Source organism: Lemur catta, chromosome 12, assembly GCF_020740605.2.
Source record: "Lemur catta isolate mLemCat1 chromosome 12, mLemCat1.pri, whole genome shotgun sequence".
Lineage (NCBI taxonomy): Eukaryota > Metazoa > Chordata > Mammalia > Primates > Lemuridae > Lemur > Lemur catta.
Window position 1 is genome coordinate 3,369,140 of NC_059139.1, and position 16,537 is coordinate 3,385,676.

A 16,537-nucleotide genomic window follows, 5' to 3' on the forward strand; every position below is an offset into this window, starting at 1 on the left:
GCATTCATGTGAGAATGCGCTGGGGAGACCTGTGGCAGGATACATCCACAAGACGCCCCTGAACAGTGGCAAGGCTGTACTGGGTGAGAGTCTGAGGCATGGGACAAGGAGGGAAATAGAGGGCTGTGTAGCCAGAGGCCATACATCTGTGTTGGGGGCTTTGTTACCAGGCATTGTTCTCTGTGGAGAAGTAAGAGTTCGGATGTAGGAATGTTTGGAAGTTAAAAGAACAAACATAACTCTCAGCCCTGTGTGGAGTAATAGGGTGTGGGTCTTGGGAGGGTGTCTAATATTGGAGGGGTGGCCCCTGGGGAGGGACAGGCACCTTCAGGGAGAGGGCATGACAGTGTTATACCAGAGATGGAGAACTCCCTACCCACTGAGACTCCAAGCCTACACTGTCCTTTCTCAGATGTGATTTTAAGGATTCTTCGGGAAGCATGTACTTTTTTTTTTTTTTTTTTACATACATTTAATTGATAGTCATGTTTAGTCTGTTGAATTAGTGTTTTACTAGTATAATTCATATTTTTTTAAGGAAACCTACTTTGGAGAGTATACAGATTCCAGCGATAATGACTCAGCCCAGCTTAGAAATTCTACTGAGTCTGTTTCAGAAGATGATACAACTGAATCACAGAATTATTTGGGCTCATTCAGAAAAAATAAAGAAAGTAGTATATGGCAGGAAAAGCCCAAATCTCATGGACCTATCCAAGCTCTAAATACATTGGAAGTAAATAAAACGACAACTCTTGGATTTGAGACTTCAACAGCAGCACTGAGAGAACCTTTAGCTCGTGAAAAACACTGGACAGTGTCATCTCAATTTGTGAGTGATAGAAAAAGAGACATTTTACAAGAGGCAAGAAAACAGACAGAGATTAGGGAAAAGGACAAGTCAGTGCAAACTGACCCGAAGCCCACCCGAAGCCTGTGCATTGAGAAGTTGTCTGGCAGCCCAGCACAGGGGAAGGAGGCTGCCCCTGGGGAGCCAGAGCTGTGGGATTCTCCTCTCAGCAAGAGGCCATTAAATGAACCCAAGGAATCTGAAGGAAAAACCCTGTTGTCCAAAGTGATAGGATCACCCACGTCGGAGTTTACTAAGTGGACACTAACTAAGGAAATCACTTCTGAATCAGACTGTGTAACAGGTTCTGACCATTTGCAGAGAGCATCTGGAGAAATGGAAAAGGAAACAAAGGATATGCAAGGGTTCATTTTGGGAGAGTCACCTGACTCAGAAGACGATGCAGGTGATGCAATGGATGCAGCAGGGCTTGATATTGAAGCCAGTGTTTCCTCCTCTTCCTCAGTAACATTGTCTTTGTGCAGTAATCCCCAGTTGTCTTCTGGGTTAGAGTGTGTTAATGATACACATATTCCAACTGACATATTCCCTACTGAACTGCATCATTTGGAACAAAATTTACAAACTAAAACTTTAAACACATTACATCTGCAGTCTGAGCCACCAGAGTGTTCTGTAGGAGGAAACAGCCTGGAGAATAGCTTGCGTGCTTTGAGCCCTGAACTGAGAGCATCTAATTTTAATGATCAGAAGAGCAGTGAGATAGAGTGTACAAAAGTTGTAAAAGGTATGACCAAAATACATTTATTTCCTCAGTCAGTATTTATGAAGGCTACAAAAGATGGACAATGTGAAAGTCAAGATACAGGAATGGAGCTGGCACTGAGTAAGCCAGACTTCACGTCATTAATAGATTCTCAGGCTGGCTTGATCAAGGGTGGTTTGGATTTCCTTAAAAGCACTTCATGGCACCATAGCAATTTATTAAGGAGAGGTGGGGAAGAAAGTCTGAGAGCTAAATCAGAACATGAACAAAAGACAGCACCGTCCCTACAGAATAAAGGACCAGCACCCAAGCTTGATCTTCCTAGAGAAAATAATAATCCTTTAGAATTTAAGACCACTACATCGTTGTTGCCTAATCAAGTATCAGTTATCACAAAGCAGGCAAGACCTGAAAAGATTCCAAGTGCTAAATTGGAACCCTTGAGACTACAAGGGAATGAGCCTACTACCTTAGCAACGGGAAAGAGTGATAATGAAACTGATGGTATGCCATCTACAGCAAAATGTGGAGGGGAAAGAGATGATACAACACAAAACAGCAAGGAAGTGGCTGCTGTGAAAGGCACTTCACCAGAAATTTCTCCCTCTAGGAGAAAATCAGATTTCAGTTCTCCAAGTGGTTCTTTACCAGTAGAAAATTCTGATTGTTCCACAAACACTGAATTATCTTTCTCTTCTGAAAACATGTTTGTCCAAAACCAAGACATTGTGAGGGAAGCTGCCGTGCAGGGAGAAGCCGCCGTGCAGGGAGAAGTCGCCGTGCAGGGAGAAGCCGCCGTGCAGGGAGAAGCTGCAGTGCAGGGAGAAGCCGCAGTGCAGAAGCAAAGGCAGCTTCCTCAGGCCACAGATCCAGACTCGAGTGGGACAGATGGCAGTGAGCCGCTTCTGGCCACAGAAGTGATAGCATCAGGAGGTTTTCTTGTTGAAGAGAACCCCTGTGAGGCCTTGGCTGTAGCAAACAGTTCTCCTAGCACACTGCAAAATGCTAATGAACTTTTGAAATTGAAATCTAAAAATCCTGGTAGGGCTTTTCCCGAATGTTTTGTCACAACAGGCACTTCTTTTTCTTCAGCGTTTTGTGGAAAAGATGGAGAGACACAGAGTATCTCCCCAAGTAGCCTTGCTGGCACTTTGCATTGTTTCGCAGGCATTCGGGAGGGAAAGGAGGACACTGAGGTAGAGGAGAGTGAGGGACTTAGCTGCAGTGAGGGGGAACGTGAGCCTGAAGCCGTGATGGGGAATGAGCAGCAAGATGCTACCAGAGACCCACAGAAAGATTTAGGAGATACAGGTGCTGGTGTAGCTGAGATAAGACCTTCCTTAGAGATAGGTGATTTGACCTCAGCTTTCCAGCATTTTAGCATAAGTACTGTTTCTGAGCTAGACAGACTTTCTACTTCAGATGTCGTTACCTTTCTTGAGAGTTGTCAGTTAAGGGATTATAGCTCAGGGGACTCTGTTTCAGAATGTTCTAGTAAAGGAACCCTAAATAAAGAAGCGAACAAAGAACTACAGCAAGGTGAAATATCAGGAGAAAAATACAAAAAGCAACCTTGTGAAGAAGAAACGCTTGGAACCTCTGAAGAATGGATTGAATCAGAAGATAATGATTCTTTAAAAAACACAAGCCAGTTTACTCAGTGTTCTTTAGAAACACTGTCTGAGGTTCTCACCAAGATTGGGCAAGAACTTCAAACAAATTGTGAAGATTGTGATGGTAAAGATACTGGTAATTTATTGCTCTTAAATATACATAACAACACGACAAGTGAAAATTTAAGAGAGAAAGTTCCCCCTCAGGAGATGACTGGCTCCTTGGCACATGCTTCAGAACCACCCCCACTGGCAGCCGCCCTGGACACCCGAGGCAGCTCTCCCGTGAGCGGAGGCCCTGATAACCAGGACGCTGAGAGCAGGCCAGAGGATCGCTCAGAGGCAAGCAGGCGCCCGGACGGTGCGGAAGAGCTCCAGGCAGCGCCTGCAGAGCCGCCAGCCCTGTGCTCTGACTCGGCAGCAGAGCCCGGGACCGAGCAAAGTGCTAGTTGTGAGGTTGAAACGACATTTCAGTATCAGATATCAACAGTGACCTCAGAAGTCATAAATGTGCTTATCAATAAGGATCAAAATCTAGTCATTGAGGATGGAGACAACTGGACAGTCATCAGTGGTGTGGCTGTTGTTCCACACATGGAACAGGTCACACTGTGTGAGGTTTCTGGAGACATCCCTGTTTCTCAGGATCAAGGAGGGCTGGATGCTGGTTGCGCCCCAATGACTTCTGTTGAGAAGACCCCGGAGGCCAGTCACACTGGCCCTCCCTTTCAGGAGCCTCCATGTGGCAGTAGTAATCTTTCATGTCCCCAAGAGGATGTTTCAAGCAGTGCTCAGAGTACCAACTTTGATAAAAGTCGTTTGCGGAATAGACCTGTTAAGCCTAGTATATGGATTAGTTCTCAAATATATGATCAAGACTTCGACTCTCAGACTGTTGCCTCTGATCACACATATTATAACTCAAAACTTGAGCCATTCAGCAAAAATAAGAATCGATCAAAGATTTCAAACAAAGATCAGTCTAACAAACCAGTAAAGACTTTAGCATCAAGCAGAATTGAAGCTCATCAGAGTGAAGTTTCTCAGTCATTGTCAGGGGAAAAAAGTAATACAAAAACTCAAAGAAGTCAAACTCAGACCATTTTAGCAAATGCTGATACATCTACTCCTACAGATTGTTCTGCTGATACGCTGAGTAAAATACGGCAAGAAGTGGGGCCTCCCCTGCCTCCTCTGCTAGCTCCTCTGATAGCCACACCTCCAAGGACTTCACAGCCACTTTCTCCCCTGGCACCGAGTTCTAGTCCTCCCTCACCACCCTCTCCTATCAGCCAGATCTCTCCCTTCTGTGAAATCCCGGTTCCTCCTGTGATGTCTCCATGGCCAGAAGACCCCAGGCGCACCTCTCCTCCGGGTCCTTCTCCGTCTCCGTCTGCTGCATCAGCAGGTCAGAGGATAGTGTCGTCTCCTCTGCAGTTCTGTGCAGCCACACCAAAGCATGCACTTCCTGTGCCTGGCAGACTCCCGCCCTGCGCATCTGGCCATGCTGCTGTGGGAGGGCCTCAGGAGAACTCCGTTAAAATCCTTGACACCATGTACCCTGAGTTGTCTGCCAGGGCCCGGACCCTCAACATCCTCAAAGGGAATATTCAGTTCACTCGAGGTCCATCCACTGACTGTAAAAATTTGCCAGGACCTGTCAGTGCTATGATAGGATTCAAAGCAATCACTTCAACATCAACTGCTTTTGTCAAAACAGGGAGCAGCTCTGGTGGTGACTGTAGCCAAGATAAAGCCAGAGATCTGGGGACTCAGCAGGATTCCAGTGGGAAAAGAACATTGTCAGCGCCTACACTGAGGAGTGCTAAACGATTGCGCCTGGATGGTGGGTCCCCAGAACCAGAAATTGAGGCCACTGCAGAAGGAATCCGTAAGAACCTTCAGAGGAACCTCCCTCAAGCTGAAGTAACAGCAGAAGAGGAAAGAAGTTGTTCTAGTCCAGCCGTCAGTACAGTTTCACAGCTGCCTCTAAATCCCAAAGAAACTGTGGAGTCACATGACAAAGCCATAGCCAATGCACTGAGGAAAATTGCAGAGCTTTCTTTTGATCTGTTACCTGTCATTCGTAGTCATGTATATGTGGGAAATATCTCCAAAAAGCCCGTGATGAGAGATCAAGAAAAAGAAGTTGTTTATGAATTTAGCACAACAAAAAAGGTATGTGGCCGCTTTTCTCTAAGAGCATTAGGAATTACATGTCCTCAAAGACAGAGGCTGTTTGCCTACAAAATGTGTAGATGACCTTGAGTAAAAGTTTTATTTCAAAGATGAGAATTATCTGTATAAACTTCATGACAAATACTTTAATCTTTTATAAATTTGAAATATGGTAAGACACTGGAGGTTAGATAATTTGTATTCCTCAAATACTTAAAACTTGAAAGGAAAAAAAAGTATCTGTCAGGACTAAAATTGCCTACTTCCATGCAATCCTGGCATGTTTAGAGGCTTAAAATAATTTCCTTCAGAGTATCAAATGATTATCACATAATAGATCCCTTTTCCTTTAAAAGTAGTGTAAACACACTTAAGTGTTTTGATAGTCTCACAGAAAGACCTTCCAACAGGACCAAATGCTTGATTTAAAGATGGGTGGGGGGAGGGGGATTATGTAGATTTTTGTATATAGTTTCTTAGGATTTTTGTAGTTCTGCATTTTCTAAACATCTGTTGGTACCCTGTGTGGATGATTTCCAGTGCTCAATGATCATACTTAAGTGGTTATCTGCATATATTTGGAGACGTTATGTTATAAATATTTATTTATTTATTTTTAGATTTACTTGCAGAAAGTATAAAGAACTCCCCAAGTAATTTTGAAAGGAAATTAACAAATGTATCATTATCATTTAATGTTCCTCTTTCTGAGCAAGAAAAATATTACCCAATATTTTAAAATCTAAGCAGTATATAGAGTAAATTAAAGTTTAGAAAACAAGAATGAGAGTAGAATTATACTGAGTTTAATACGCATACATACACATAGATTATTTTAGCAAAAACTGAGCAATTATGACTTATTTGAGTAGTGGTAGTGATAGTAGGCAGCCAGGTGTGTTCAGACTTGCACTCTGGCATCTGCAGTGTTACCAACCACAGGAAACAGACGGCTGTGGTCATTTCTTAGATGTCCCCTGCTCCATTCTTGTGGCTTACCATACTCATCAAGTTTTTTACCTGTTTTCTACCTTCTGATAATCGTGCAAGTTTTATTTTTCCAATAAATACATAATTTTGTAATTTTTAGCTATTCTTAGGCGAAAGATAAATAAGCCTTTTATTTTTTTTTCCAATTCAGCATTTAGCGGAGTGCTTGCTTCACTCTATTCTCTCAGAACTAAAAATTCAGAAGATGTCTACAGACCACAATTACATTCATGCCCTCTGCAGAGTGTATGTGGGTATTTGTCGGCAACTTGGAGACTTGGAAAGAGCTCGCGTGTTTAGCTATAGCCTACTCAAGGAAGGTATGTTTAGATTGCAACATTTTTGTATTAAAAATATACTGTTGCCTTTTTTACCGTATTACGCTTGGATCTATATTTTCAGCTATGTGATTGTTGTGTGTTTTTTAAAATTATGTTTTGTGCATTCAATAGCTTTAGCTATACCTAGCTGTTCCTGGTTTTCAGTAGGAGAATTTACTTAAACTTACTTATGTCCATACATACATTTCCGCTTATAAGTAAATAGAATATCTCTCATCACTGCATATTTGTTTTATACCCTGTACAGCTGCTTTAGAATCAGATATAGTTTCCATAACTGTGGAAATACTTTTAAGTGACAAGCCGAACTTCTGTGCCACTAGCTAGAAAGGGCAGCAACCCTAAGATGAATTCATAAGCTGGAGAGAAGAGTGTATCAGAGAGAGCTGGAAAGGAGTTGGGGACATGAGGGCTGTCCTGTGGTGTCTTTCCCTTCACTGCTCTTTCTTCAGTCTCTGCTCATGGATCAGATTGTGAGGCATTCTTTATTATATTAAATCATCAGTGTTTTAAAATCATAAAATGATATAACAATGCAACTTAATATTATTAATACATCAGAAAGTCTTTTAGTAACATGTTTATAGGGTTTGTAAGTAGGACAATTGAGTATATCCATCACTTTTAGTGTTATGAATGAAGCTGCTAAGTGTTTTAGTTGCCCATTTCATTTCTTTGTTTACTCTTTCAGTCACTCATTTATTCAACAAATCATTATGGAGTGCATGCTCAGTGTTAGGAGTTCTGTGCTGACCAAAATCAGATGCAGGTATGATTGTCCAGTGGGCCAACAGGCCGTATGTAGTCACAGCACAAACCGTGGAGTTAGTGGTGGGTGGTAGGACGGAGAGGGGTGTGGTTCAGCCGAGACCACATAGGATCTCTTGTTCTTCCTCAACCACAGCATGCTTGTTCTCAGCGCAGGCTTCTGTGCTGATAGGTTTCTCGTTCTGTTTCCCTGCTTCCCTGGACTTCGTGGTGGCTCACTTGGTTACCTCACATACTTCCCTAAGTCATTCTGTGTCCCTTGTTCTCCTCTATTTGCCTCGTGGCACTTACCACCCCTTATTACATCATAAATCTTATTTGCTGTCTCTGTCCACCACCAGGTTGCATACTCTGTAAGAACACGGCTTTATCTGTTTTGTCTCTACGCTATCCCCACCCCAGAAAAGTGTGTTGTTGGCAGCGATGAAGTATCTGTTGAATGAATGAATTGTACTGAGGACGGTGGATTTGCCACGGTCTGAGGGGTCAGTGAAGCTTTGCTTGTTAAAGTGACTTCTAAACTTGAGATGGGAAGATGCACAAAAGGACATAGGCGGAGAGCGAGGAGAGAATTCTAGGCAGAGGGAAAAACACGTGTAGACGTCCTGTGACAGGAGGAAGCGTCTCCACATAAACATAGGCTTTAAAATTAACAGATCAGAATAGTGCAGTGATATCCTTTGAGCTACCCACTCTTTTGAGAGGCACGACGATAGATAAGGTAGAACAGAGAGAACTGAAAAGATACACTAAATGACCAGGTACTCTTCAGCCATACGGAGGAACAGACTGCTGCGGTATGCAGCACCATGAGTGAATCTCAAGAACATTGCGCTGAGTGGGGAAGCCAGACAGAAAACAACACACAATACACGAATCCACTCGTAAATATTTGAGAAAGGGCAAACTAATTTATACCAACAATAAGCAGATCGGGGGTTCTCTGTGTCTGGAGTGAGGTGATTTCACTGCACAGTGCCAGAGTGAGAGAGCTTTTGGGGCAATGAGTATTGATTGTAATGGTGGTGGTTATGTGACTTTATTCATTTGTCAAAATTCCTTGAACTGTTTACTTAAAAACATTGTATTTTATTGTATGTAAACTATACTTCAATTAAGTTAATTAAAAAAAGAGAGACACGCCAGAGAATAAGAGACACGCCAGAGAATAAGAGAAGGTATTTGCAACAAAAGGATTGTTATCCAGAATTTATAAAAAATATTTATTTCTTCAAATCAAAAGCTTTAGGTGTTCTATGAGTAAGTTAAACTTGTGCAAATGTATAAAAATTACCTGTACTGACACATATCAAATGGGAGAATTCTGGGACTGAGCAAGTTTGGAGAAAGAATTTTTGCCTTTTCTTTATGTTTCAGAGTTTTTCTTTTGTCATACAGAGCTGTATATTTGTGTAGTATTGTGATATTTTATATATATGTTTTCATTTACGGTTTCTGGCTCATAACTCCCATAGCCTAGTTATAATCTTGAGGTGCTTTAGGCCTCAGGAAACAGAATCTCTCTCTCTGACCTTCTCCTGCCCTCCTTTGACCTGTCCAAGGCAGGACTCTAACCTGATGGTGGGTTCTAAGACCCTCATTCCAGAGAGGGTCCTGCCCCATACCCTGGGGAAAGGATTGCCGCGCAAAGAGGCCAAGAAGAATCTGAACAGACAGACCTTGCTGGGTTTCCCCACTCAGGCTATTAGAGAAAAGGATATGAGATCATACCCTTTTTATACAGTCACGTTTGTACACAGTTGTCCATCATGCCTATATAATGAAAAACCCAAAAAGGACTGGGTTTGGAGAGCTCTGGATAGCTGAACACGTGGAGGTTGATGGAGGGTGGCATGCCCAGGGAGGGTGTGGAAGCTCCCGGTCCCTTCCTCCATACCTCCCTCGCATCTCTCTGTCTGTATCCTTTATAATGTCCTTTATAATAAACTGTTAAACATAAGTATTTCCCAGAGTTCTATGAGCTGCTCCAGTGAATTTATCAAACCCGAAGAGGGTGTCATGGGATCCCTAACTTATGGCTGATCAGTCAGAAGTTCCCGAGGCCCGGACTTACAAGTGGGCCTGAAGCAGGGGCAGTCTTGAGGGCGGAGCCTCAGTCTGTGGGATCTGATGCCGTCTCCAGGTAGATAGTGTTGGAATTGAATTAGAGGACACCCAGCTGGTGTCCACTGCTTGGTGTGGGGACCCCACCCACACACACATGGTCACAGAAATCTGTGTTGACTGCTGTGGTGTTTTCTAGGAAAATCTCAAAATGTTTTGAGTTTTTCCTGAACATTTATATTTAAAATATAAAGAAAGTTTGCCTAAAAGAAAAAAAAAAAAGCGGGAGATTTTGAAATTATCAAGACCAGAGCCTCATCTGGGCTATCTCTTTATAATCCCTTCAGCTGCACAATGCTTTGCAAGGCACCAATGAAATTAATAAAATTTATTCTTAGTTTGTAATTTATTCACTTGATCAGACATAAAGGTTAATTGCATAATTTTCTTTCTCATAGATTTTCCAGAGTCTGAGAAATTGACTTTGTTTATTGCAAACATGTGGCATGATATATTTCTCTCTCAATCGGTGATTAATAAAGCAATGCAGTTAGTTGCCAGGCAACGTGCTAAAGGAGAGGTTCTGAACTGCTTGAGAGCTTTTCTTAATTGGGAAAAGGTGAGCTTTGTTTTTATGTCTTATAATGCCTTGTAGATCTTATGTGAATGTAATATATTTAGTTTTGTATCAGTTCATAGGCATTTTAGAGATGCTATTCTTCATACTAGATCCTTCAGCGTGTGAACTTAGCCTAGGCTTATGCATTTTGTTCATTAAGTATGCATAAGACATTCGGGGAAGAATTGTAGACCTATGCATTGTGTTAATTTAACAGAGTTTGTTTTATACACTAATTTATGACTGATGATAAAATCCATACATATGCACGTATGTATAAAGGTCTTGGAGGAGCTATAAAATTATGATTCTACAATAGGCACTTGGAGAGGTAAAAAAAAATTGATATCTCAATTCCTTCCTATTATAATTTTTTTGAATCTGTTATTCTGTATTTTTCTTTCCAGTTGATCCAATTTGTTTTTCTTCTAAGTACATTGTTCCCATGTTACCTTTTATTATTTTTTCTTTAGTTATTGACGTGTTAAAGTAGTATCTAGGTGGGTGTTCTTTCATTCATAGATTTTATCTAATGAGAATGCAATTGACAGTAAACTTTAAGAAGAGGTACTGATGTCAATAAGAGGTTGATTTTTTGAATTTATTCTTTTTTTTAATTAGCATGTTTTATTTTCCTCTTTAAAAATTTTGTCCTGGCTTGGTGTGGAGTGGAATTTTATATGCTGTTTTGCTTTTTGTTTTTAGTACTTTTTAATGTTAATGGTCATTAGGCTTTTATTTTTTATAAAAAGTAAAGGAAAGGTCTATTGATGATTAAAAATTAGGTAAATATTGAGAAGCAAGTCTATCTAGATGCACCAGAGTATATTCACATGTGGTAGTGTCACTAATTCCGGTCAGTCATTTAGCATCAGAAAAGACCTCATGACTCCTACCTGTGGATACCTGCAGCCCCACACACGTCCTCTCTGGAAAGTTGCCTGCCTCTGCGGGGGTCACCTCCCAGGGACGCCCCTGCTCTTGCCTGGGCCTCCACATGCCCTTCAGAGCCCGTCTCCTTTTGCCTATTCACAATTCACCAGGATACGGTGATCTGATGGTAGAAGACACTACTTTTAAAGAAAATATTGTTTTAATAAATACATTTATTTACTAAATATCATAGCAAATAAAAATAGGAAGTTGAAAGTGTAAGAAAGGTGAGAGATACTTGGGGAAAAATACCATTATGATTAAAGATTTCCAAATGCTCTTTTATAAAATTAAGCAGATCTGGTAAACAAAAATAAGGACATAGAAAAATTCAATAACATAAAAAGTAAATGTGTGTGAAGAATATATATTTTTCTTATGTCCATGATACATTAACAAAAATCAGTCATAAGTTTGGCCACCTGAAAACATTAATTTTTAAAAAAAGATATAAAAAACAAAATTTCTTGGTAATAATTCAATAAAATTAAACATAAATAATTCAAAGCTTTCATAAAAAATACTTACATTTACTTTGAAATTGAGAATACATAGTCGTGGACATTCTGGAAACAAAATATGAAAAGTAAAATCACAGTCTTAAAAGTCAATGAAAAGGAAAACTCTTAAAGATCTCTAGTTTTTTGGAAAACATACTCATTAAGATATTTTAAATGTCTTCATTGTTAAGCAGAGAATGAATGAAGTTGGCTGATACTCATCTTAAAAATTAGAAATATGAGAAGGAATCTAGGAAAAAGGAACAAAGTTTAAAAAGTAACAGTAATGAAGTAGAGGACAAACGAAACACATAGAAGGTACAAATACTGCCTTTAAAAAAATGCTAGTGATAGGTAACTCAGTCTTGATTAATGAAAAAAGAGAAAAGCAGAAATATTGAAGATTCGAAACGGGAAAGAAGATACAACTACAGATACAGAATAAAGAATGAGAGGACGACTACCTCTAACCCCATAGCAACAGATTGGGAGACCTGGAATGATTTCCCAGTAAAATAAAAATTTTCAAAAATGGCTTTGGGGGTTGAACATGTTACTAGACCAGTTGTTAATTATAGTAACGGGATTGAAAAGATGATTAAAAATTTACTACACAAACAATACATGTATAGGTGCCACCTGAATTTTTGTCTAATCTTTAAAGAACCAAGTAATTGCAATCTATTTCGGGCATAAAAGCAAATTGAAAGTCCCTTGTTCATTTGTAATATTAAGCCCAATAAAAAATAGCCAAAATAGCAAAAATAAGACAAAAAAAAACAGTTTCAATGAGGCATTTAGGTATAAACAGTGCACATAAAACGGAGATTTGATAATGTAGCAAAGAATAATACTTTAGAGTTTATCCTAATAAAACAAGGAGAATTCAGAATCAGGAAATCAATATAATTGATAAAGAAGAAAGCCCATGGGATTATTCCTAGAATAGAAAATAGAAGGAAACTTACTAAATATAATACTGCTAGTTAAAAAGAAATCAAAAGTGTATAGTATCTTCAGTGCAAATTACTAAATTATTTTCAGTTTTTAAAATGAGGAATTACGAATTCCTACTATTGCCATGGTAGGAAGTATTTCCCTGAGTTGGCCTGTTCAGGGTGGTGTGTCCCCCAAGTTTTTCCAATGGAGTTGATAAGATCCTTAAGGGCTTCTTTACGTACAATTGACTACTTGGCTTAAGTTACTACTCAATTTTAAAGTTGTAAATTTATAAACCTTTTTAAAAAGCCTTTAAATTCATAAATCTTGTTTCATTTATAAATCAAGTAATTGTGACAAATGTAACAATGTTTTTACTTTTGCTATTGATTAATGTTACTTCAATTCATATATTTAATAAATTAACATCTGAATAATCGTTTATAAACTATTAAAATTTAATTATCTTAAACTTTTAAAGTATTCCTAAACATAAAATATATTCCTCAAAAATACTTGAAACTGGACCTTCAAATTTAATAAGCAAAATCTTTCTAAGCACTTTAAGCAGCTCTTGAATGTTAAATGTCAATAGAGGATGTAGAGGTGTTGTAAATATTCAAACACTGTTTACAAACTTAATTATGTTCTCTTTAATATTTCTAATTAAAATCATGATTCTAATATCAAATACTTCAGACTGTAACCACAACTTGAACAAAGCGGATTCTCAGCACTTTTATGCAGATACATAACACAAATACAGATTATCACATGTTCACGATTATTGCGAAATATATTCTTAAATATATAATACAAAAGAGTTAATATATAGATTTGATTTTCTTTGTGTCTAAAGTTATTTCACTGTCTTCTCAGGTTGCAAAGTCCACAACTTGAACAAAGCGGATTCTCAGCACTTTTATGCAGATACATAACACAAATACAGATTATCACATGTTCACGATTATTGCGAAATATATTCTTAAATATATAATACAAAAGAGTTAATATATAGATTTGATTTTCTTTGTGTCTAAAGTTATTTCACCGTCTTCTCAGGTTGCAAAGTCACTGACTTCCCTAAGGGGGATATTTGCCACTTTGGCTGAGTTTCAGCTCTTGGGTAGATTATCTGGGACAATGATTTGGTTGTGGTTTATCTGATGGAAAGCTTGATCAAAATCTTTCAGAATATTTATGCCCAAGCCACAGATTAACGTACTGAGTTCTTCATATAATAAAGCAAATTTTCAAGCCCAAGCCTTTTGTTGTACTGAGTATGCTAAGCCTGTATTACATATGTGTTATTTTTATACTGAAACTCTGATACAGTGCTGCTGGGAATGCTAACATGCAGCCACTGGAAAACAGTTGAGCAGCTTCTTACAAAGTTAAATCTTTTCTTACAAAGGGCCCAGCAATTCCACTTCTAGGTATCTTCAAGAGAAATGAAATTTATATTTACACAAAGACTTATGCATGAATGTTCATAGCAACCTAATTATTAAATAACAATAGCCAAAAGCTGGCAATAACCCAGAAGCCTTTGGATAGGTGAGTTGATAAACAGTGTTATATACATGTAATGGAGTACTATGCAATGAAAAGGAGTGTTCACACTACTCATATACATAATAATGTGAATAAATATCAAAAAACATTATACAGAAGTGTGAAAAAAGCTATACATAAGAATTTAGTACTGTCTGATTCAATTTTATGAATTTCTGGAAAAGGCAGCCTGATCTACAGTGTCAGAAAGATAACAGAACTTAAAGAATTTTTTAGGCCTGGCATGGTGACTCATGACTGTAATCCTAGCACTGTGGGAGGCTGAGGCGGGGGGGTTGCTTGAGGTCTGGAGTTCGAGATCGGTCTGAGCAAGAGTGAGACCCCCATCTCTTACCAAAAATAGAAAAAATTAGCCGGGCGTGGTGGCACACACCTGTAGTCCCAGCTACGCGGGAGGCTGAGGCAGGAGGATCGCTCGAGCCCAGGAGTTTGAGGTTGCTCTGAGCTGTGATGATGCCCCTGTACTGTAGCCTGTGCAACAGAGTGAGACTGCGTCTCAAAAACAAACAAACAAACAAAAAAGACTTTTTTAAAGGTTTAATGTTTTTATTTTTATTATAGCTAACTTTATAACTTGAATTCTTTTATTTGGGTTGATGAAAATGTTCATTTGAATCTAGATTACAGCTAAGCTCTTTTCTACCTGATTGGATTCTGCTTCCTACCTATGGCTTTATCATCTGGCTGATCAGCTACCATGCTAAAATCATTTCATGATAAGTATTATGACTAAGATAAACATAGTTCCTTATTCAAGCAACAACTATCTCAAAAAGCTATAAGATGCCTATTATATTCTGTGAGATAACTAACAAAAGATGTATTATATTTGAGACTCCAAATTTTATTTTGTTTTTTCTCTGTTTACTAGAATGCTCCTGCAGATGTTGGCTTCATGGTTTCTAAGCTGCTTTTGACCATACAGTTATGTCCAAAAACAGAATTTCAGGCCAGTGAAAAATTTGGTGAAGACCTAAGTGATAATACATGGGAATACATACTTGCCATTGATCTGCTCTGCTGCCATCAGAAATGGATTTGGACACATGATAACATTATAAGGTTGCTATTTGGCTAACTCAAATAAAGTTGGGTTATTTGTGTTTATAAAGTATTCTTTTGAATGCTGCATTGTGGTTTGAATCACTTTTTTGTTTAAGTGTATAAGGCAGCTGAAACATGTACAGATTTCGTTATTTGGATAAGAAAGAGTAAACTACCCTTAATAGACCTGTAACACTACCACATTCCCTTGCTTTACTTTTCCTCAGTATCTGTCACTACTTTTTATTTTATTCTGCTATTCTCTCTGTCCCCAGTAGAAATGACTTTCGGGAAGTGGGAGTGGGATGCCTTTATTTGGTCCACTGGCATAGCTCCAGCATGTAGAACAGTGCCCACACGAGGGAGGCACTCAGCAAACCTGTGTCGAATCAAATGTAATGATTATTATCTTAACATCCAGATACTCTAGGAAAACCCAAAGCAACAGAAATATTCAAAATTATAGGTTAGCAGTTCTCACCTGGGAGAGAATTAAACCTGATACTCTCAGGCGTCCATTGTTCATAATAAATTAACTTTTCTCTGTGCATCTGTAGCCCTGGCACTATCTGTGCCTCCTCTGGGAGAAAATTGTTACTCAAATGATGTTTCTGTATGTGTTAATGATGCTGAGAAAGGCTGATATAAGGGAGTTTGTGACATAAAAAGGGCATGTCAAACAGTTGATAATCCATATCATTTAGATACTTGAAGAATATATTCTATGGAAATTACCTTGTGCAAGGATCCATCTGTGTACAAGGGTGTCTGTCACTCTCTTTCAGTCCCTTGACAATAAGAGTAGATTAGACATCTAAATGTCAAACAATAAGAAATTGAATCATGGTAAAGCTATATAATGAGATAATAGCTGCATTAAAGTACAGAGGTGTAAGTGGATTTTTATGTATCAACATGGAAAAGTGTTTCATAGTCTGTTACTAATTAAGACAGTGACAGAACGGTCTGTCCAGTGCCAGTCTGTGTGATGGTATGTGAGGGCCTGCTGTGTGCCTCATGTCCCTGTGACTCTTCATGGGCACCCAAGAAGCAGGGGCCCTTCTATCCCCGTCAGAGCTGCTTTGTCCACGATCCCCCCCACCAGTGGAGAGGATAGTGTCAAATACAAGGGTCTCTGCCTGAGCAACTACAAACCCTGTGCCCTTCCTCAGCACTTCATGGCTCTCTCCAGGTTGTTTACGTCCACAGAGAGAGCAAGAAGTATCTGGAAGAAAAGCCCAAAATTAGGAGAGTAATAATTATCAGAGACTGGGTTATTTGGGATGCTTTTAATTTCTGTTTTTCTTTTGTTTGCATTTAAATTTTATAGTGATACATTGTGAATGCCTTGCAAAAAGTAGATACATTTTTGAAAAAAGAAAGCAACATGGAATTG

The 16,537-nt window shown here is 39.1% G+C and overlaps 1 protein-coding gene across 3 annotated transcripts in view; it reads left to right on the forward strand.

Moving 5' to 3' along the window:
• The window catches only part of ICE1 (interactor of little elongation complex ELL subunit 1), a 64,482-nt gene that overhangs the window by 37,688 nt on the left and 10,257 nt on the right, over positions 1 to 16,537 (forward strand). The window contains exons 13-16 of one of the 3 annotated variants that reach the window (XM_045565699.1): positions 539 to 5,368; positions 6,510 to 6,678; positions 9,990 to 10,150; positions 14,969 to 15,159. In XM_045565699.1, coding sequence (XP_045421655.1) covers positions 539 to 5,368; positions 6,510 to 6,678; positions 9,990 to 10,150; positions 14,969 to 15,159 — 5,351 coding nt within the window. Of the gene's footprint in view, positions 1 to 538; positions 5,369 to 6,509; positions 6,679 to 9,989; positions 10,151 to 14,968; positions 15,160 to 16,537 lie in introns of those variants that run through there. The other 2 variants (XM_045565700.1, XM_045565701.1) reach the window with 2 other exon arrangements.